Source organism: Neofelis nebulosa, chromosome 5 (assembly GCF_028018385.1).
Source record: "Neofelis nebulosa isolate mNeoNeb1 chromosome 5, mNeoNeb1.pri, whole genome shotgun sequence".
Taxonomy (NCBI): Eukaryota; Metazoa; Chordata; class Mammalia; order Carnivora; family Felidae; genus Neofelis; species Neofelis nebulosa.
The window spans coordinates 150,151,609-150,174,809 of NC_080786.1; the positions used below are offsets into that span (position 1 = coordinate 150,151,609).

Sequence of the window (23,201 nt, forward strand, 5' to 3'; positions counted from 1 at the left end):
AAGCCTGGCCAGAGCAAGAGGTCACATGCCACAGGCCCCAGAGATGAAAGGTGAAGAATGCACATCACCCCGGGCATCAGACAAATGGCAACCACCACAGCCAGACTGCTCTCACACTGCTACTGGATCATTTCAAACTTGGTTTCACTTACAGAAGAAAATCTGAAAGGAGAGCCTCGAACCCTGTGTGTCCCACTTGGCGTGGAATCACCTAGCCGCCCCCGCCAGCCCTGCTCCCTGAATGCCTGCAGCACGCCGCAGGGTGACTGAGGGCCAGCAAGGCCTGCGGCAGCCCGATGCCATCCCAGCTGACCACGTGCTGAAGGCACGTTGGTCTCCCAACCGAGATAAACAGGGCTTTCTTTTGGTTCGATCATTTAATACTTCAAATTTGTACCTTATATTCCCAAGTAATCTTCTTGAAAAGTATCTTACACTCTTGTGTGCCCGCATCAAACACGATTTAGTACACATAGTAAATGCTCAGCAAATACCTACCTGTCAACTGGAACAAGTCAGGAGGTATCTCAGACCTACAGAAACCCTACCCTCCATTTTCTCATCAAAGTTTCCTGAAGGAATAATTTTAAGAAACACTCACTCGATAAAGTCATGATCCTTTAAAATGGAAATCTTCTTGTTCATCTGTTTATCTGTTGATGGAAGATATTTTACAAGTATATCTATATAAAATAAAAAGATCAGAATGAAATTTAGGGTGTCATTCGACAGACATGCGCGCCTTCTAAAGTTACTCGACCTTCTCAACAATCAAGACGTGTGTGAACAGTTTTACCTAATTCACATCAAAAAGCTCCAGTGGAGTCCAACTCAATGAATCTTTATTTGGCCCCTGAAAAGCTACAAGAATTCCAGGGCAAGGGACCAAACATCCACAGTCTCAACACACGTTCCCACTGAGCCAATGAACCCACAAAACCAGGTCGTTAGGACAGTGGCAGGATGCTGGGAAGTTACACTGACCAGAAACGTAGGAGCTGTACAAACATGAGGAATTGTTTGGAACATAAAGGTTTCAAGAGCCAGAATTCAAAATTGGATATTTGTGATTGTGATCATAAGCAATAACATGCAAAAATTAAAGTTTTTTGGGATAACAGGGTAATGCCTGATTTTTCTATTTTTAAAATTTCTCTTTTGGGGTGTCTGGGTGGCTCAGTCAGTTAAGCGTCAGACTTCAGCGCAGGTCACGACCTCGTGGTCTGTGAGTTCAAGCCCCGTATTGGGCTCTGTACTGACAGCTCGGAGCCTGGAGCCTGGAGACTGCTTTGGATTCTGTGTCTCCCTCTCTCTCTGCCCCTCCCCAGCTTGCTCACTCTCTCTCTCTCTCTCAAAAATAAACATTAAAAACATTTTTTTAATTTTCCCTTCATATTTGTATGCTTTTATTTTTTAATGTAAAAATAACTAAAATGTAAACTTTGTTCAAAACTGACAAATTAATATTTCATGGTCATCAATATTAAAGCTATTCTGATAACAGGAGGTTAATCTCAAAGCTAGTTTTCTAAGAGACCCAGCAAGGCCCAGTTTTTGCTTTTTTATTTCTATTTTGAGAAATAATATTATTATTCTGCCTACAGGATGGAGTTGTTTCACCTTGAACAAAAGTTTCCATTTGCATCAGAACTTGTTTTAAAACTATCCCAAATTATGCATTCAGTAAACCTCTGGCCATATTTCTTCATAGCCTAGAAAACTATTTCTCTGCTGCATCAAGAGAAGGGAAGAAATCAATTTTCTATGTACTGTTATTAATATTACATTTGGAATTTGCACAGCATAAATTTAATAGCTCAATTATTTCTTTTAAATAGTAATACCAGTGATGGCTAATTAGTAGGCCGCAAAAAATAGAAATGAAATCAAGATTTCATCATGACATTAAACACCCCAAAATAAGGACTATGTAAAAGATTTATTCCTGTGATTACCACAGTGCCTCACGCAGTAGGTGCCTAAATAAATTTTTATGTTTTGCTCTCCAACCTATCCTGTATTTAGTGACAGTGACAATGTCTCAGTACAAACATTTCTATTTCTTCTCATCTTTTCAATATTATATTCATTTCCTCAGCGGTTTTCCTTTTCTTCTGTTCTACTGTCCGACTTAACCCAACACAACTTTTCTCAGTTCTTCCTATCCTCGATATCGATGAGGCTTTGTTGTTTCACTGGCCCTATCTAAGGGAAGATAAATGGTATGTATGTTAAGGTTCTGCCATTTTTACTAAAACTTAAAAAAACTATATCCCAAGATGGGGAGGAAAAAAGAGTCATATCATCTTAGGAAGAACAAAGTTGATTCCAACCTTCCGAGACATAAACACAAGCGTGAGGATTATGGATGGAAACGAATCCATACTCCAGGAGCAGTCGCTGATTATCATGAGGGCCATAGCAGATGAACACCTCTTCATGTTTCCTACAGCTTGAAGCTGTTCTAATTTCATAACAGCGAGTTTCCTCATTAAATGCCGCTTCTACCTAGAAAGGAAAATTGTTCAAGTTTTTTTAAAGCCAAGCATACAACTAAAAATATTAAGTTATTGTATTAATTTACGGCAGATGCAGCTTTCAAACACTCATCACTGAATCTAACCACCCGTGGAAAAAGCCACACCTGCACCGGGGCCTCTTGTTTGCCTCCACGTCACCCCTCCGTAAGAGAGGGGGTCCTGCCCGAGGATTCTCGGGATGGCTGCACACATGACACCTGACAATGGACAGGTAAGACTGACAGCCGTTTACCAGTCACATATACAGCAATAAGGACACACCAGCCACACAGGGCTAACCGGGGGCTATACTCAGGAGCAGTGTGACCAGCAGGGGCCATGGGGAGCAGGATCTGGAGTAACGAGAGGTGACCCCCTGGCTCTCATGGGAAGATGTGATTGCTTGCTTGAATAGTTTCAAGGACTGGCGGGAAGGTGAAACCCGTTAGGTTGAGGCCAGGTGGGGTGCTCTAGTCTAGCTGATGGGGCCACAGCAGGGGGTGGGGAAATCAGCCTAGCCTCTGGGGGGCCCTGTGAGACCCAAAGACATCAAGGCAGCACATGAATTTCAGGTTTTACAATTGACAGCCTTTGAGCAGCAGGATATCGGTTGACACAATCACGTGGATTTTGTGACAATTCTGTTAGTTAATAGATGAGAAAGGAAAAGATGACCTACCTGCTCTCCACAATAAGGAGTGGGTACAGGCATGGAGGCCTCCATACTAAGCAGTAAATCCCAGTGAGGGCAAGGACCAGCAACAGGCTGAAATTGCCAGCTTGCAGCACAACAGATGAGGGCTATGGTCTCGAGTTATGGGCCAAAAGCCAGCTGCAACTCTTTAGACCAAGGACCCGCCATCTTTTTTTCCATAGAGGGCCAGAGGGCAAATATTTCAGGCTTTGCCAGGGCCCTGGGGCCACATGCCCACAGGCCGTAGTTTGTGATGCCCCTACACTTGGCTGTGAAATCACTAGTTTAGAGCACAAATGCACTAACAGCCCAATACAAATAAAGTCAGGCCAGTGAGGACTCAGTCCCTGTGTCCAGCATCCTATTACACCGCATGCCCCCAACATTATTTCACTGACATCAATCACAGACACACCCATCTAACCTCCACCTCCTCTGCTCAATACCACCAGAAACGCATATTTCTACAAAAGAACAAGCAGACAGGCAAGGAGACTGCCTCGGCCTAAGAAAGCATAGTACAGGCCTTCCTGTGCTCTCCTCTCACTGGCATGTGGGCTAACCAGATGCCATCGATCTTCTCCATATGGGGTAGAGTATGAAGAGAACAGCATGGGCAAGGGCCCAGCCAGTGTATCTCACGTGTACCCTGAGCAGGTTACAGGTAAGCTGACACGTGGCTACCTCTGCCCTCGAAGCCAGGCACTTAACCCCAGCAAGCCTACAGACATCATCATCTCCGTTATGTGCCACAGGGGGAAAGGGCTGGGGACGAGATCTAGGACTACCTCCCAAAGAGGGTTTCTTTAATATTTCCCCAACTCCATTTCCCCACAGATATCCACCCATTCAGTAAAGGTTTATCGAATGCCCACTAGGTGCCCGGCCCCGCAACGAGCACTGTGGTTAAGGGCAGAACAAGGCATAGTCCCCGTCCTCACACAGCTCACGGAGGGGGTCGTGAGTCAGTCAGTGATTGTGGCAAAGGTCAATGCTGACAGCAATGCCACCACATGCGAGAGGGAACAGGACAGCAATCTGGACCTCAGCCCCCATGCTGGCAGGAGAAGGAGGACGCTGCACCAAAGGTGAGCGTGGGGGGCTGCTGGTTAAGGTCATCCAGGGGACACAGCACTGAGCGCTGTGGGGGAAAACACAGCATAAAAAAAAAGGGGATGCCACAAAGGGAAAACTGGGCTGGGAGAAAGGACAGAAAATTAGCTGGTGGCAGGCAGGTTTACCTAACGCCAACAACACCTCTCTCTATGGTTTCAAAGTCACAGGTTCTACACGTCAGAGTCCCTCCTGTCCGAACAGAACTTGCGCCCTCGTCAACTGCTCACCTGCACACGGGGGCTGTGGTTCAGCAGATCCAGGTACGGGGCGAGCGCACAGGTGTCTGGCTCCGCGGAAAAGTCGCGCCTCTGCCTGTGCTTCACATACACGGCCCTGGTGTTGACCGTGCACCAGGCCCACAGGAGGGCACGGTAGCTAAAGATGCTCCCAACAGCCTCGGAAAACAGAGGCTGCAGGGAAGAGAAAAAGCCTCTGGAGGAAGAAAAGAACTCTCGCACACGGGCTCTCTGCTCTTCGGCCTTTGCTCTCAAAGGTTGGGGAAAAAGATTCACCACTTCTGGCTCCAAACAAACGGGGCAGGTGTAGGCCTTTGGTAAAATCTCTAGGTAAGGTTTCCAGACGGACTGGTCCCCAGCATGCTTTTCTGAAACCAGAAAGGTACACAGAGCCAGCAGAGGAGATGGAGGAGGCCGCCATCTGTTAAAATGAGAAGCCAAACATAATTTAAATTATTAAATTATTAAATTATTAAAAGGCAGATTAAAAGAATTACTTTTATTCAAAATATGGAATGAGCTAGAGACACAGATATCCCAGTGGTGTTTTCTGCTCCCAGAGGAACTGTAGCCAAACTGTGACTACACTCGGAGTTTATTTGATGCACCCGACAGGGGGTCTCTTGCCTCCTCAAACTTTCCTCTCCAGATTGCACCCTGATGTAAGTGCCCCAAAGAAGTACACTGATAAGCGGCAACTGACTCACTAACCCAAAGTTCCAGCTTTGTTTTTAGGGATTCCTTTTTGTAAAAAGCTTCTTTGCTTCCAACTTGGTTCTCCAGTTTTAAAGCTTTTGCTCCGTTTCACTTAAGTCACTTGGCGAAGGGCATCAAACGTGGTAGGGAAAAAATGGGTGGAAAGAATCTAGACCTGCCCCATCCAATACAGTAACCATTGAGTACTTACAGCTATTTCAGTTTTAGTTTTTTTAATTAAATGTAGCATTTAAAATTCCTCAATCATGGAAGCCACATATCAAGCACTCAGTAGCCATATGTGGGTAAGGGCCACCATACTAGACCAGGCAGAGCGAAACACCCATTTCTATCACTGCAAAGCTCTACTGCAGGATACTAACCCAGACAGAAATTCAAGAAACTCATTATATATTTGCTAACGTTTTAATTCCTAAATTTACCCACTCTATTACCAATTATACCTTGCAGTATGCAGTATTTTTATTTGTTACCAATAAAAAGATCTCATGTTGCATGAATGTATTTAGAAAAGTTTTCATTAATCTCACCGTCCAGATTCTACACTGCCAATTATCCTACTCAAAATTTCAGAATGATACAGAAAATGTTAATACAAAGAGTATCCTTGCTTCTGCTCAGGTCAATAAAGATACATTTGCCCTCAGAAAAACATGTTGAGGAGATTAAAAGTCCAGAATTTACCCTGGATTAAGAAGCAACATAATCTTTCAACCCTCATTAATTTAGAAACCCCTTCTGCTAAGGATCTTGCTCACTCTGTCCTCATAAAAGTCCCCCAAAACAAAGGCCCCCTATAACAAAAGCCAGAAAACAGTTCTCAGTTCTTTTTTGGCCTTCTCTCTTCTCTGCTAAACAAAACTAACTCATAATGTCAACAGCTCTTCACAGTTGAAAGAGAATTCAACCATGTACAGTAAGGGTAAAAATAAGAGTAACATTTGTCAAGACCTACTACGATGGAGGAGAACAGGCTACGAGGAGTCAAGGTACTCAGAAGGATTTACATCTATTCTTCCATTTTATCTTCATTTTCTGTAAGTAATAGATCAGGATTCAAACCCACATCCAAGGCAGCCTATTAAAAACCTTAAAAATGCAGTTTAAAATGAATCAAGAACAAACTTCAGAGAACAAACATGTATCAGGTGTATGAAGGGGTGGTCCTAACGAACTAGGCCTTAGTTGACATATTTGCCGACACTGTGGACTTGAGAGGATAAGCACTTGAGCAGACAATCATGTGCGCGGTCACTTACTTAGCGATGTACGCCCCTAAGTAGCTTCTAATCACTGTGTCCGTGGTGAGCAGGCAACTCTCAGGCAACGAAATAATCACCTGTCCCTCCTTACCAAAAAGAAAGTAAAGTTTAGAACACCCACGCTTTGAGAAGGACCTGTGAGTACAAGTTCTGTGAAGTCCTTGAGTCCATGATCGCCTCCTAAGAACCCAGCAAAACCCAACCACGGACACCAGAACCCACCGGCGGTCTGACTCCCACGTCCCTGGGTCAGCGGATGCAGGCGAGACTGCTCCGATGGCAGGAACTGCAACCCCAACAACAATCAAAGGTGACTCATTTGACTGACATCCACTAGCAGTCAGCCTTTCACCAGCGCATATGGAAACACTTTGACAACTCACATCGCATTGTTCCTTCACTTTCTTACACCAGGGAACAGTGCTAGCTGTGGGAAACGACAGAAACCATTCCATCTGGCAAAATGCGTGCATCCAGTGACTGCTCCCAGCAGTGGCCTACTCTCCATACCACCTGTGCCAACTAGATAAAGAAAAGGCAGCCCGCCCCCACAAGGATCGCATTTTACTACCCGCAAAAGTGTAGTTTGCATTTCCTCCCACTGAGACAGGAATACAGAAAGAAAAATTAAGATGTCAAGTAACAGACACCAGGAAGAAATAAAGCATTAAGAAGGCTGATGTTAATTAAGATCCTGGCTTTCATTATAACTGGCATCTAAGTTGGTTAAAAGTCTCAGCCAAAAATCTTCTGGGTTCAATTTCTGGTTTCAATATATGTAAATCAAGATCAAGTTGGACGGTCCCTAGAGTCCCCTCCTACTCCAACAGCCCACAATTTCAAAAAGCCACTTAATAAAATGCTCTGTATCTTGACTAGAATAAATCTCATCATCATCAACACTTAACAAACTAGACACTTAAAATCCGTGCATTTCACTACGTATAAAATACATCCCTAATATTCAAAATGTTTAACGGAAAGCCATATTTGAAAGCAGATGTGAAGCAACTGCCAATCATCATTTCAGAATCTAAACAAAGATGACCTATATTTACTGCTTTATACGTTAGACGTATTTCTCCTCTGAAAATAGAGCACAGTCAATTATATGTTCTCTCAAAAAATACAAATACTGTGAGCTGCCTAAGTGGCTCAGTCAGTTAAGCATCTGACTCTTGACTTTGGCTCAGGTCATGGTCCCAGGGTTGTGAGATCAAGTCCCAAGTAGGGTTCCATCCTGGGCGTGGAACCTGCTTAGGATTCTCTCTCTCCCTCTCTCTCTGCCCCTCCCCCACTTGTTCTGTGTCTCAAAAAAATAAATAAAAATATTGTACAACAATGTGACTGTACTTAATGTTATTGAACCGTACACTTAAAAATGGCTAAAATGGTAAATTTTGTCATATATATTTTACCACAATGTAAAACTTCTAAGTTAAAAAAAATAAAAGTACCATAGTAGAGTTATACATTAAATGGTACCACTCTTTAGGCTAAACATGTGTACACAGCTGGATTTTATAAGTAAGGAACTAAAAATAAATTAAGGGATTAACTTCTAGCCTTACAGAAAATCGTGCATTGGATGTCCTTTAAATAGAACAGAAAGAACTAAAATGGACCTGGGGGATCACCTATGTCATCTACCTTGTTTTCCAGGTAAGGAAACAAGCTGGGGGGCTAGGGGTTGGGGGCCTTGAGCTGAAGGCCACCTTGCACCCTGGGACCGGCTCCGAGGCTCTGCCCTCTGCTTCCTCAGGCGGCACTCATATAGCACACACAACCTCTCAGGTAAGTGTGGCTTCCTCCCCTGGCACATTTAAAATATGACCTGCTTTATACAATTTGCTGTGGCAGAGATGGCTAGCTGCCAACCTAACGTGCCTTCTCCCCTCCTGCCATTAATGCAATCGTATCTGGAGGTGCCAGGGAAAGGACACGTCTCTCATCCCTCGAAGCCAGCCGGGGCTGTGCACCCGGTCACTGTGGATGCAATGGGGCTGGAATTTCCTTAAAAGAAGGAAGCCTGCCCTTCCTCACCCCTGGCTCCATGCTGCTGCTCAAGCTCCAAGAGCTAGACCGTGGACCTGAGGGTGCAGGGCTTCCTCTAGGATGTGCACAGAGAGCTGGAAGGAGCCTGGGCCTCTAATGGCCTGGGACCACCACACGTGCCCAGGTCTGCCTATCTAGGCTTGCTTACTTGAGAGCAAAATAAACTTCTACTTTGTTTAAGCACTGTTACTTTGGGTTTGTCTCTTATATGCAGCAAACTTAATCCTGACACAATTATATTCAAACCTATTATTAAAATAGGTAAAAAATGGCTGTGTGTCTGAAATATCTTTAATTCACTTGATCTAAACCACAAAAACAAAGCAGCAAAATCTATACTAGGCGTCAGGGAAAAGAGAAATTCTTACCTGCAAGGATGTTTTGCTCATCAGCCCTCTTCCTGTACCTACGACACAAAAAGAAAAAAAAGGGTAATCCTATGATATCTTCAAGATCTCAGGGATATCATTTTGAATAAAAAAAATGCAATTGAACTTCAAAATTACACAGCTGAAGCTGGGCACCTCTCATCCTTCGGCTCCCAGGGGAGAGAGAGGATCAAGGAGCTGTTCTGGGAAATGTCCTGACCTCCTTTTGCATTTATAATCCTTGAAGAGCAAAGAGTCAAGACCTAAAGATAATCGACTTTACACACATCTGCTGAGGTGTCTCTTACAGGACCCTCTGAGCTGGACCCTCTCTCCGGGGACCTACCAGCCATGCTGGGGGCCCGCTCTTGATGCCCACCCAAGCCGAGAGGCTGGACCCTCAACCACTTTTACCCACTACCAGCACCAGCTTTCCAGCGATGATGTTGAGACCTCTTTGACTGGTTGGCCAGTAAAACCCACTCAGGTCCCACAAAGACTGCAGACGACACCCTCCCCTCCCCGACCACAGAAGCCATTAGACTCTCCTTGACCAGGTGAGCTCAGCAGGCGCAATCCAGGACCAGCTCCTCCCTGTGAACCAAGGCCTTGGCCAGAGCAGTCACAGCAAGTAATCTCACCAGCTGCACTGTCAACACCACCAACACCCAGAAATTAACCCTTCCAAGCCAAAGGCTGCCTTCCTGTAACAGTCAGACAGCAGCTTTTCTGGCAGGCCTAGGTACACTGTGACCTATAATTATTATGAGGTCCAGAACGTTCATCTTTTCAAATTCATACTTCCTCATCTTTTTCTCTCCACTCGGAGGGACTATAATTCAGCAAAGGTCAATCCCTGCAGGACTACTAGGAGCTCCTACTTCATGGATGGATCTTCTTCCTCAAGTCCTGGATCAGGGGTCTGCCAAGTCTGATTTGACGAGTCATAACTCATCTCCCCACCCAGAAGCATACTGTCTGTTCAGTATTTGGTTTTAAGAACTTATTTAAATATCTTCTGTATGTCCCACAGCAGAGTTAATCACCCCTGTGGGCCAGAACCCTTCCTGGAACCAATTACTAATGGGAGGATTTTTTTTTTTCTACAAGGTCATCCTTTAAAAGACCCGCATACTAATCTAAGTGGAAATTTCTCTTCAATATATATATATACGAACAGAACCTGGCATATGAAATAAATCTGGGAGATACTTCACCTGTATTTCTACAACATAGTGTTCAATATCAGAAAACAAATCACAGAAACCTGCACTTACTAAGGCAAGGTAGGAGGTGGCCATTAGGATCTTATAAAAGTAAAGCTTATTACAGACTTCCCAGCACCTTAAAATTTCTGCAATCATAAATCTAACTGGGAGACCCAGATTGGCCAGTGCTTCTGGTGGCAAAAGGAAATAGTAGGGTCAGTACTCAAATCAGGTGAGAGTCTAAAGACTGAATCCTGCTTGCAACTTAGGAGTCTTGCCTTGCCCCTCCACAAACCAAGATTAAGTCCCCAGAATTTTGTATACCTGGACAGACTCCCACAAATGTTCCCTCCCATCAGATTAAGAGCTAAAAATATATAAAGCATTTAGAGAAGATATGTTGAAATCCCAACCCACAATGTGAAGATGTTAGGAAGTGTGGCCTTCGATAAGTGATTAGGTCATAAGGATGGAGTCCTCGTGAATGGGACTTGGTGCCTATGGCAGCAGTAGGAAGAGACCAGAAAGCTTGTCTAGCTCCCTGCTCTCCAACACGTGAGGGCCCAACACGAAGATGGCAATTTGCAAACCTGGAATCAGTCCTCTCCAGACACTCAATCTGCCCATGCCATGATCTTGGACTTCCCAGCCCCAAAACTGTGAGAACGAAATTGCTGTTTAAGCTACCCAGTCTATGGTAATTTGCTACAGCAGCCCAAACTGACTAAGACAGAAGGTTCTTTGCCCCTAGAAATGTAAGTAGTGGGCTCTGATCATTACCAAACCGTTTTGCTTTAGCTTCTCTGTGACCACGAATCTGGAGGTGGGCCCAGAGACAGTTGTTCCCACTAAAAACGGTAACTCTTTACCGCTCTAAATTATAGATGGATTACTTATTTTCAGGCATCCCATTTAAGCATATGCCAATCCCTGCCTGCTAATTTTAATCCTATCCTTCTTAAGGCAAAGAGACATCTGAGGCATAGACAGGCCAAAGGCACAAGTCCATGCCTGACACTATGTCCTCTTGATCATCTTGTGAAGAACTCCATCCAGTCAAATCTAAGAGCATGGCTTTTACTATTTTTTATGCTTGACACACAAAAACAGAAAGTTCAACATTCCGTTAGAGCCTGACAAAAAAGGTTTACCGTCTTAAATAGGAGTAGTCCTAACAGATAATGGCAAGTATTTTAGCCCAAAGTCACCATGTGTAACTGACGCATAGGGAATAACTACACACATCACCTCATTCAACCAGGCCCACCCGTGGTCAATTATTTATCTTGGTGATGTATAGGGAAGTTAATCTACTCAAAATCAAATTATGTAATGGCTACTTAATCACCTCAGTGGCCAAAAGGAGCACTCAAGAGGCATACGGTTTAATTTTCTGTAAGGTAAGTGTGCTGTACCTGCCCTGACAGCACAGCAGTCTCTATGCTACACCAGACCCAGAATCCTTCCGAAAAGCATCTTGGTCCTCTCCGCGGATACCTCAAGCCCACTTCTGGATGGAATTGGTGGTATGCAGGCACACACCCAGAACAAGCTGCCAACTTCTATGAGAGAATGTTCCAGAAGAAAATGCTAATCCAAACTCCACATCAAGCTCCTGAACTTCAGAAAATTATGTTAATTGGCCTCTGCTTAGGTGACTGTTAAAGCTACGGCCACACAGAAGGCACACAGAGGGCTCCTCCTCTAACACTTGGGGAGCACAGCCACAAGCCAGCTGAGGCCTTCCTAAGGACTCCTCTCCTCGAGCCGCACCACAAGAGAATGAGCACCTCAACTGGTTGTTTGGAACCTCCTTCTCTTAGAAAACTGTTTTGACTCACGTGAGCTATGGAATAATCCCATCAGCCTGCATGGCTTGAAAAATCCCATGAAACCACCATAAGCATGATGATAAGGACACCAGGTACATTACATAAATGTCTTCCCTATGAAGACCCAGCAAAGACATTTCCTTCAGGTCTCTTCCAGGAATACCTGCACTTCTGCCATGTAAACAATTTAATTTTCTTTACAGAACACAAAGACTCAGGTGTTGATCATATAAAGTGTCTGGCCACTGGAAAGACAAGTCAAATTTGTGGCTCACCTCCCAGGTGTACAATAAGATTTTAGAATCAGGGCTTTTATGTATTATTCTTATCCCTGCCTTCACCTTATTTTTCTATGCTCATTTTCCTTTTATAATTTTTGATATTATTTCACCACTTGGGAACTTCTCCCCATAAGCCACTTCAACTTATTTTTAAAAGAAGGCGAAGGATAAATAAATATGACAGCTACAAAGTAGGAAGCCTGAGACACAACAGAAGATGTGCTCCCAGACAGAATACAGACCACCTTTAAGAACTACACGTGTTTTCCTATCACCTGGGCCCACACGTCTCTCATGTGAAAAAAGTCATGAGACTTGAATAACAGGCCTTACCTGGAAAACAAGCAGGTATTAAGTTTGTATCTTCAAACTTTCTATCTTTCAGCCACTTCTTAAGCTCTATAAATTCAGGCTTGTAGCTCTCATTCACTAATCAAGAGAGAAAAGAAAAAATGGAGTATAAGATCAATATGTAATCAGATCACCATTTAAGAAGTAATGGTCTCACACAGTGCTATTATAAAAGAGAATAAATTTTAAAATATGACTAAATAATGTGAACTAGAAAAGAAAAACCATGATCACCTCAAAGATTCAGGAAAAACATTTGATAAAATCTAACATTCATTCCTGGAAATAATGCCAACAAGGCAAGGATAAAATTTCCTGAATCTGATGAAGACTATCTAACAAAAAACCTACACACCTGATGAAAAATCATTGAAACAGAAAGCAGAATGGTTGTTGCTAGGGGCTAGGGAAGAGTGAAGAATGAGGAGTTACTACTTAATGGGTATAGACTCTCGGTTCTACAAGATGAAAAGAGTTCTGGAGATTCATCACACAACAATATGAATGTACTTAACATTCCTGGAGTATACTTAAAAATGGTTACAATGGTAAATTTTAAGTTATGTGTATTTTATCACAATTAAAAATAATTTTTTTTAAAGATCTCAAGTCAGTAACATGAATAAATGGAGAAATATACCTTGTTTATGGATTAGAAGACTCAACATTGTTAAAATGTCAAATTCTCCCCAAAGTGATCTATAGATTCAATATGATCCAATCAAAATTCAAGCAGACATTTTGTATAAATTGACAAAATGATTCTAAAAGCCATATGAAAATGCAAAGGACCTACAATAGTCAAAACCACTTTGAAATACTGATTTCAAAACTTATTATAAGCCATAGTAACCAAGATTATGTAATACTGTCATCAAGACTAATAAAGAAATCAATGGGACAGAAAAGAAAATCCAAAAACAGACTCACAAGTATATGAAGAGATGATTTTTTACAAAGGTGCAAAAGCAATTCAGTGGAAAAGGATAGTTTTTTCAATAAATGTTGCTGAAAGAACTGGATCTACATAAGCAAAAAAGGATGCACTTATTCCTATCTTGCACCATCTATAAAAATTAACTCAAAATTAATCACAGACTTAAATATAAAGCCTAAAACTACGAAACTACTACTAGAAAACATACTAGAAAATCTTTGCAACCCAGGGTTGCAAATTTCTTAGGTACACCACCAAAAGGAATATCCCTGAAACAACAAATTGATAAACAGGACTTTATTAAAATTTTAAATTTCTGTTCTTCAAAAGAAAGACACTGTTAAAAGCATGTGAAGAAATGCCACAGAATAATTGAAAACATTTGCACAACACCTATCTGATCAAAGACTTGTATCCAGAATATCTAAAGAACTCTCAGTAGTCAAGAAAAAGAAAACAAGACATTTTTCCAAAGAAGACATCCAGATGGCCAACATACACATGAGAAGATGCTCAACCTCACTCGTCATCAGGGAAATGCAAATCGAGACCACAATGAGATATTACCTCACACCTGTGATTTTAGAATGGCTAAAATCAAAAGCACAATAAACAAAACAAGTATGAGTGAGCATGTGGAGAAAAAGGAACACTTATGCACTGTTGGTAGGAATGTTAACTGGTGCAGCCACTGACAAAGACAGTAAGAAGCTTCCTCAAAAATTTTTTAAAAATAGGATTACCATATCACTCAGTGATTCCACTACTGGGTATTTACCCAAAGAATACAAAAACACTAATTCCAAAAGATATGTGCACCCCTATGTTTACCGCAGCCTTATTTACAATAGCCAAATTACGAAAGCAGCTCGAGTGGCCACTGACAAGATGAATGGATAAAGAAGAGGTGGTACACACACACACACACACACACACACACTGCAATACTACTCGACCAAAAAAAAAAAAAGAATGAAATCTTGCTATTTACAACAAAATGGATGGATCTAGAGAGTATAATGCTAAGTGAAATAAGTCATTCAGAGAAAGACAAATACCATATGATTCCACTCATACATGGAATTTAAGAAACAAAGAAAAAAAGAGATAAAAAAACAGACTCTTAAATATAGAGAACAAACGATGGTTATAGAGGGGAGGGGGGCGGGGGGGAGGGGAAATAGTTGATGGGGATTAAGAGTGCACTTAAAATGAACACTGAGTAATGTACACAATTGTGCAATCACTGTATTGTACACGTGAAACTAGTATAATACTCTACATTAATTGTACTGGAGTTTTAAAAATTAAATAAGCTATAAATAAATAAAAATTATCATTTTCAGCTCAAAAAACAATAAAAGAATAATAGTGCAAAAAGACAGATAGAAGAGAATTTACTAACACAGTGTCGTAAAAAATCAAGGTGTAGAAATCAACAGCCACGGGGCGCCTGGGTGGCTTGGTCGGTTAAGCGTCCGACTTCGGCTCAGGTCATGATCTCACGGTCCTTGAGTTCGAGCCCCGCGTCGGGCTCTGTGCTGACCGCTCAGAGCCTGGAGCCTGTTTCCGATTCTGTGTCTCCCTCTCTCTCTGCCCCTCCCCTGTTCATGCTCTGTCTCTCTCTGTCTCAAAAATAAATAAACGTTAAAAAAATTAAAAAAAAAAAAAAAAAGAAATCAACAGCCATCACAAGTACAAATAAGAGCCAGAAAGAATATGTAATGGAAGAGAATGCCTTTCTTAACATAACCAGAAAACAAAATAAAAAAAGAAGATGAAAAAGAAAACAACCTAATAAAAACATGGGCAAAAGATCTAAACAGTTTACCAAAGAATGCCTATGTAAATAGCAAATAAGCTCACCAGTCATTAGGAAAATACACATCAAAACCACAATGTGACAGCACTTCTACCCATTAGGACGGCTACAATCAAAAAGACAGTAAGAAGTGTCGGCAAAAATGTGGAGCAACTGGAACTCTCACGAACTGCTGGTGGAAATTATACAACCACACTGAAAAACTGCTTGACAGTTTCTTTTTAAAAGCTGAACATATATCTATCATATGATCCAGTCTTTCTACTCCTAGGTATTGACCCAAGAGAAGAGAAATCATGTGTCCATGCAAAAGCAAAGACTGTACACAAATGTTCATTAACAGCTTTATTTTTAACAGGCAAAAAAAAAAAAAAAAAAAAAAAGAAAACAATCCAAATGTACATCAAGAAGACAAACAAATCATGGAATGTATTCAGCAATAAAAAACAATAAATATTGATAGACACAATTATCTCAAAATAACTATGCTAAGTAAAAGAAGCCAAATACTATATATTATTATATGACATACTATATGGTTATATGAAAATATAAAACACAAATATATCAATAGTGACAGAAAGCAGATCAGGGGTGGCCTGGATGGGGGCTGTTGTTAAAGAGGGGCAAAAGGAAAGGATTACAAGGGGAATCGAGGAAACTTCTTGAGATGGATGGATATGTTCATGATCTTGATATGCGGCATTCACTATATGTCAATTATACCTCAATAAAACTTTTCTAAAAACACCATCCAAAATATAAGGCTTCCAAAATATGTTACCATAAACTAGAGAATAGATTTTACAGTAAGAGCATTTAATCAGTGAGCATTTAATGAGCAACTACTATATACAGAGCACTATGTTAGAAACAGTGGGGAATGTTCAACATGTTCTTCAACCTCAAAAGTTGACATCTTAGTTGGGAAATAAGACCTCCATGAGAAACAACTAAAAAACCAGTAAGTAGGTCTTTAAGAATAACACCCAATAAGCATCTTAGCAAAGGGTGACATTAGTAAAAAGTGAAAATGGCATTGCCAAAAAAATAAGACCTCAGCTCAGTCTTAAAGGCTGGAGAAAAGCTGAATAAGCAAGGAGAAGGAAAACAGCTGTTCTAGACTGAAGAAGGATTCAGAGGAACGACAGAGGCAGACATATGTGGGGTGTGTCCAGGGAGCGGCGAGTGGAGAACATACTTCTGGTACATGCGATAGCAGGGTGAAGCCCCCTCGTAAGGAAGGTAATGTTAGGCAGGAGGAGTTCATCTATCATGCAAAACGGAACGAGGATCCCTGGAAGCTTTTAAACCAAAAAGGCAACATGAGAACAGTCCCTTAGGAAAGTTAGACTGAGAGTAACAAATGGAAAAATAAGCAGGGAAGAAAAACAAGGGTGTAGATAACCCAGCAAAGAACAAGCTGAAATCATCTTTCGGTAGTAGAAGGGAGAGGGGGAAGCTACCTGACAAAAACTAGACAAGATGTAGTAGGACGCTAGCGAGAGAGAGAGCAAAGAAAGAAATTGGAAAAGATTGCCTAAGATGGTGCTGACAGGCCTGGGATCAAGTAGGAAAAGTTTTATTAATTTTTATCAAAAATAACAACTGCATTTGTTGGCCAAGCAGTTCCACATACAATGTCTTGCTCAGACTCAGTTATGCTGAATCTGGAATGATGAATTTACATCCAAACGCTGATATTCTACAGGTAGCTATAGGTCAAGAGAAAGGTCAGGACTGGAAACAGAAACCTGGAGTCATTCCCAGAGAAGACACAGGTGAAGCACTGAGAAATACACTGACATTCCCACAAGAGTTTAAAAGAACATAATGGTATTCCTAAAAAGAGTATTAATATTCTCTTTGAACATTGCCCATGGGCCTCTGAGAAAAGCTACATGTGTCTGTTAATACCAATCAACAAAAGATTCCTTTTCTTCACCACTGGCACCAAAAGATCAAAACTGTACCTCCTCTTGATACAGAACTTCTGAAGAGTTTCCGTCTCCTGACCCGGCTTGTTCTTCCTCTTCCCATCTTCATATCAAAACTGCAGTTTCTGTTCAGGTGCCCAATCTAATATAAAAGCTTTTTCTTTGCCTTTCTTTCCAGTTGTATGATAAGCACTGTTCTTTGTACCTACAAGGATTTGAATACACAAGCTTATGTTATTTGCTAAACCATTTCTCTAGTGTTTCTGTACACAAACCGTTTATACTGTAAGCTAAATCATCATTCCTTATGCAGTAAGGGACTGCTCATTATATTGCTCCCTCTGAAACAGTTTTATGTTAAGGTCCTACTAAATGCTGATTAATCGTCAAAATCCTCAACTATTTCACCACTGTGTGCTTTGGTGACTTATGTATCTCAATTCAAATCACATTTACTAAGCACCAACCTAACATACTTGGAAAAAACAATGGCCATAAAGCTTCTATAAGCTAAGTCTTAGAGGAAAAAAGAAAACATTCTGGGATGCCTGGGTGGCTCACTTGGTTGAGTCTGACCCTTGATTTCAGCTTAGGTCATAATCTCACAATTCATGAGCCCCGCTGCGCTGACAGCAAAGAGCCTCCTTGGGACTCTCTCCCCCTCTCTCTCTACTCCTTCCCCACTCGCACACACATGCTCCCTCTCTCTAAGCAGTTTGTTTTTCTTTAAATGCTCTTTCAATGTGAAGTAATTTGTTCTTAGAACTAGGATCCTGAAATCAATAGAAGTAAATGGGAGTTTGCAACAAATTACAGAGGAAATGACCACCAAGAAGGCAGACAAAACAAAGAAATGATCGTGAAATCTACAGACTGTTGGAATATTACTCAGCACTCAAAAAGAACGAAATCTTGGGGCACCTGGGTGGCTCAGCTGGTTAAGTATCCGACCTCAGCTCAGGTCATGATCTCACAGTCTGTGGGTTCTAGCCCCACATCAGGCTGTGCTGACAGCTCAGAGTCTGGAGCCTGCTTTGGATTCTGTGTCTCCATTATTCTCCGCCTCTCCCCTGCTCACACTCTGTCTCTGTCTCTCTCGCTCTCTCAAAAATAAATAAATGTTAAAAAAAATTTTTAAACAATGAAATCTTGCCAATTGCAACAATGATTTCCATATGTGGAATTTTTTTATTTATTTTTGAGAAAGGGGGAGAGGGGCGGAGAGAGAGAGGAAGACACGGAATCTCAAGCAGGGTCCAGGCTCTGAGCTGTCAGCCCAGACCCGACCCAAGGCTCAAACTCAAGAACCCTGAGATCATGACCTAAGGTGAAGTGTGATGCTTAACCAACGGAGCCAGTTAGGTGCCCCAACATATGTGGAATTTAAGAAAGCAGATGGGGACACCTGGGTGGCTCAGTTAAGAGTCTAACTTCGGCTCAGGTCATGATCTCCTGGCTCATGGGTTCGATCCCCGCATCAGGCTATGTACTGACAGCTCAGACACTGGAACCTGCTTCGGAGTCTGTGTCTCCCTCTCTCTCTGCCCCTCCCCTGCTTGCATTCTGTCTCTCTCTCTATGTCTCTCAAAAATAAATAAACATTAAAAAAATTTTTTTAATAAAAAGAAACAAAGCAGTGAACATCGGGGGAGGGAGGGAAAAACACAGGATAATAACAGAGAGGGAAACAAACCATAAGAGATTCTCAAAGACAGAGAACAAACTGAGGGTTGGTGGAGGGGAGGTGGACAGCGGGATGAGCTAAATGGGTGATAAGCATTAAGGAGGGAACTTGCTGGGTGTTACTGTATCATTAAATTATTAATCATTAAATTCTCCTGAAACCAGTACACTATATGTTAATTAACGTGAATTTAAATTTTAAAAAATGGTATTGTCCTGCTAAAAAATGACCACTGCAGTTTCTACATGGTACTTCTTTGGAAGCATAAAAAATGAAATCCATTAAGCACATCAGCATGATACAGACAATGGAGTGGAGTATTATGCAGCCATTAAAAAGAGGAAGGTATGCACTGTGTTCAAGATACATTAAGTGAAAAAAAATAAAGTTGCAGAACATTCAATGATCCCATTGGGGTTGGCTTTTGACGCATCCTGTATGTTTATAAAACAAGAGGATTTAAGGAAGGTTATTCAAAAGACGTGCCCGGGCAGGGGGCCTTTACTATTCCTTTGGCAGCCTCCTGTCCTCTGCCTTACATATGTCTCAACACATAAGTGACACAACAGGACTGTTCCTTAGGGGCGGGCATATGTATGCAGCGTAACCACAGGACTGCTTTTAAACTCTTCGACTCGTAAACACCGGACGGAAACGAGGAAGAAGTCCTGGCGCTATGGCGACCCCACCCCCGCGGGGGGAAGGCTCACTGATCTACCCCAAGTCCCGAGGCCAACCGCGGCCCGTCCCCTCCGGTGCCCAGCGCTCCGCCCGCACCCGGACGCCGGGTGACAGCGCGACGAACGCCACGGGCCTCGCTCCCACAGGCACGGACTCGCACGGGAGGCCGGGTCTCGGCCCCGGCGGTACGAACTCCCGGCCGCAGGCTCCCGCGCACCCCCAGCGCGACTCGACCGCGGTTTAAGCGGCTACACCCGCTGAAGGACGTCCAGGTGACGGGGGCGACGGCCGTCGCAGCGTAACGCCAGGCCTGGTGGGGGTCTGCGAGCTGAGCTGTTCTCTTCACCCCGAACAGTGAAAACATACGGAGAGCTCCAGCGCTCCCCGACCCCGGGACCGGGACCCCGGGTTCACCGCTTTCCGTCTCCCCGTCGTCCTGCCGGCTCACCTCGCGGCGGCGGCGCCGGGCACACCGCACGAGGAAACCAAAATCAGCGCCCCAGGGAAACGTGGGTTAAGGCAAGAGCCCAGCGTCACACGGAGAGGTCGAGCTGCCACGCCCGCTTCGAGTCCTGACCAACCCAAGTCCTCAGGCGACCCGCGGTGCTGTGGCCCGCGCTTCCTGGCGTGCGACTGCGCCTGCGCCTTCGTGTGCGCGTGCGCCCAGGTTCCCGGAAACGCCACGGCCGCTCCGCCCCGGCCCGCTCAGCCGGAGTCAGAGATGAGAAGAGCCAGCGGTGCCGGGGCGTCGAGGCTGGGTTCGACGGAGTAGAGCTGGCCTGCGGAGGCTTTCCTTCCCTAGTAGAGGGGACGAACCTCCTCCGGCGTGCGTCCCGACCCGGCCCCTAAAGCCACCAGGCCCCGCCTGGTCCCTCCATCCACCGACTCGGGCCGAGGTAGCGTCCTAGCAGACAGCGTCAGGCCCTACCTGCCAACCTTTGCCTTGACCCCGCCCCGCCCTTCCCTTCCCCGGCCGACCCGGCCTCGCCCCTTTACTCGGTTAGTCCCGCCCCACTTCACGTTCTTTAGCGTAGCTCTCCCGGTACCGTCTTTACCGAAGTTCAAATCCTTCCTGGATATGGAGCTCAATTTCTGCCTCCTTCCCCGCCTTGATTGCCATCTATGCTTAGTGACTTGCTTCCAGAGAGTACATTGGGGAAAGGGGAGAGTATTAACTACAGTGGAGAAACCTGGCTGATACTCCCTGGTCACGTGATGAGGATTCATGGTAATCATGTTGATGTTGGGTTCACCATATGTAAGAAGGGTAGTTCATCTCTGGTATTCCTCCCGAAACCTCATAACCCCAGTTCTTCCTTGCGGAAAATACCAGACAAACCCAAAAACACCCGACCATGTACATTGACAAAAGCTGTCAAGTTCGTATAAAACAAGTGAACTCTGAGAGTCTCATTAGGCGGAGAAAATTAAGGAGACATGACAGTTACATGTAATGCGGTATTCTGGAGGGCATCCCGGAAAGGAAAAAGGGTTCTAAGGGGAAAGCTAGTAAAATCCAAATAAAGCACGGAGCTTAGTCAATACTACTGTTCCATGTTGCTTCCTTGTGACCAATAATAGTAAGATTCTAATAATAGAATTCGATGAGGAGTATATGGAAGTTCTCTAGTACATTTGCCACTTTTCAGCAAATCCATTCTAAAATTACGTTTATTGAAAAGTAAAAGGGGGACTGGAAAACGTCGTTTCAGTGTGAATCAATGATTCATGCCGTCATCAAGGATCAAGGCTCTTTCTAATTCTCACCTGGTCAAGACAGTTTTTCTGCAGCTCCAGCATCACAATCTCACACAAATGCATTCAAGACAGGAAGAAAAGGATCACATGAAACAAGTATTTTCCTTTCATGAGGGAGGAAAAAAATGTCTACTACCTTTTCCTAGATGGGAATTGACAAAGATGCTCCCCTTCAGCAAACTCAAGCCAGGCTGCTCTCAGGCCGCTTCTCAACTAGACCTCAACCCTGGCCTATGAAAAGTACAAACTCAGAACAACTGGTTTCATCCACTACCCGCCCCCTACACACACAAATTAAAAGACTTAGCATTATATTTTCAAAAAGCAAACACTAACATAGTTTCTAATAGCTCACAGCCACATCCTTAAGGTGACCCTAGCCCTCCATACCTGCCAAAAGAATATCTGTTTGTTCTAACCAACAATTGATAATGGGCCCTTCAGCACCCTTTATTAGAGGATTTACTAAAAAGGATTCACAATTTGAGTCCTTCCTCTGTCCATTTGAGGTATAAATCTATCTCTTACACCTCAGTAGTGTCTTAAGGATTTGAAATGTTACCATCAGAAAAGATAGGGCCTCTGTCTCCCAGTCTCTGTGTAGCCCACACAGCTGGCCTAATGGCATTTACACTGACACACTCTTGGTAATTCTTCATTTCCCTGACTCTACTCAAGCCCCTCCATTCCCCCTCTCTGTGCCCTTATTCTCCCTTTAAAACACTCAGCCACCTCTGTACAAATCCAAGTTAAGTTCATTTCACGCTGGACCCAATTTCCTGTTTCAATAGTATCTTACTGATTAAAATCTGTCCTTACCACCTTAACCAGTATCCAGCGTTGCTTATCTTTGATAAAATTAAATACATTGCTTAGATTTTCATATCTCCTAAGCAGCTCAGTCACAATTTGATTCCGGGAATTAAAATTCATGCACCACCCTTTTAAGAAGGCTTATTGAACAAGCTTAGAATGTAAGAAGAAAAGCCAGTGTCAGAGTTCTGTGAGGGTAAATAATTGTGGGCAAGGGAAGACCCTAAGAGCTTCATAACTTGTCATTCAACAATACTGTTTTCCTACATCTTTTATGTTAGTAGACACCATAGAACTGGGTACTTTAGGACAGAACAACTGCTTTGAACCAGTGGGTAGTAAAGATGTGGGTTTATTCCACAAGTTAAAAGACATGATAAAAATTCTTTCTCCATATAGCAGCCAGGATGATCTCAGACTTGACTCACAACTAACGAGTATCTTCCATGCTAAACATCAGCAGTACTAACAGAGATCTGGGGCCTTCATCTTTACTCTTTTGTTTTCTTTCTCAAGTTGTTCAGAGGTCAGACAAGGTGCTGTGTATGGAAAGTGGTGGTGACGTCGCAAATACACAACCAGGATCGAGACCCAAATGTGACGGGGAAAAAAAAGATAAAAATCATCAAAACAGAAATTAATTCACTGGCTTTAAATTAGCATGCTTTTCAAAAAAATAAAGTTCCAAAACATTTCCCATACTTAAATCTGTCCTTTCCTTTGTGATGCTTCCCCTGTTCTTATGCTTACAAAGTCCTTTTCCCACAAATTTTAGTTATATTTCCTTACACTTGTTTTATGGTTACATTTATAAAACTATAAATTTAAGAAGTGAGAAGGCACTTTTTTGTCTTGTTAGAAATTAATCAGTGTACATTATGCAATCATTTTTGGGATAGTTCTTTCTTACCCCCATAATTGTTAATACCA

General features: G+C 42.9%; 1 protein-coding gene across 8 annotated transcripts in view; it reads right to left on the reverse strand.

Annotated features, from left to right (window-relative positions):
* SETD4 (SET domain containing 4) overlaps positions 1-20,643 on the reverse strand; it is a 72,359-nt gene extending 51,716 nt beyond the window's left edge. For 3 of the 8 annotated variants that reach the window (XR_009262325.1, XR_009262324.1, XM_058731935.1), the window contains exons 1-8: positions 20,149-20,366; positions 17,372-17,540; positions 12,622-12,717; positions 8,968-9,005; positions 6,542-6,630; positions 4,557-4,986; positions 2,334-2,508; positions 602-683 (exon numbers count right to left, since the gene is read on the reverse strand). Coding sequence is in view for 6 of the 8 variants with exons in the window: in XM_058731935.1 (XP_058587918.1) it covers positions 602-683; positions 2,334-2,508; positions 4,557-4,986; positions 6,542-6,630; positions 8,968-9,005; positions 12,622-12,717; positions 17,372-17,444 (983 nt within the window). In the remaining 2 variants the exon portion in view is untranslated. Of the gene's footprint in view, positions 1-601; positions 684-2,333; positions 2,509-4,556; positions 4,987-6,541; positions 6,631-8,967; positions 9,006-12,621; positions 12,718-17,371; positions 17,541-18,256; positions 18,455-19,737; positions 19,841-20,148; positions 20,369-20,516 lie in introns of those variants that run through there. The other 5 variants (XM_058731937.1, XM_058731940.1, XM_058731936.1 and 2 more) reach the window with 5 other exon arrangements.
* Between the last annotated feature and the right edge of the window lie 2,558 nt (positions 20,644-23,201).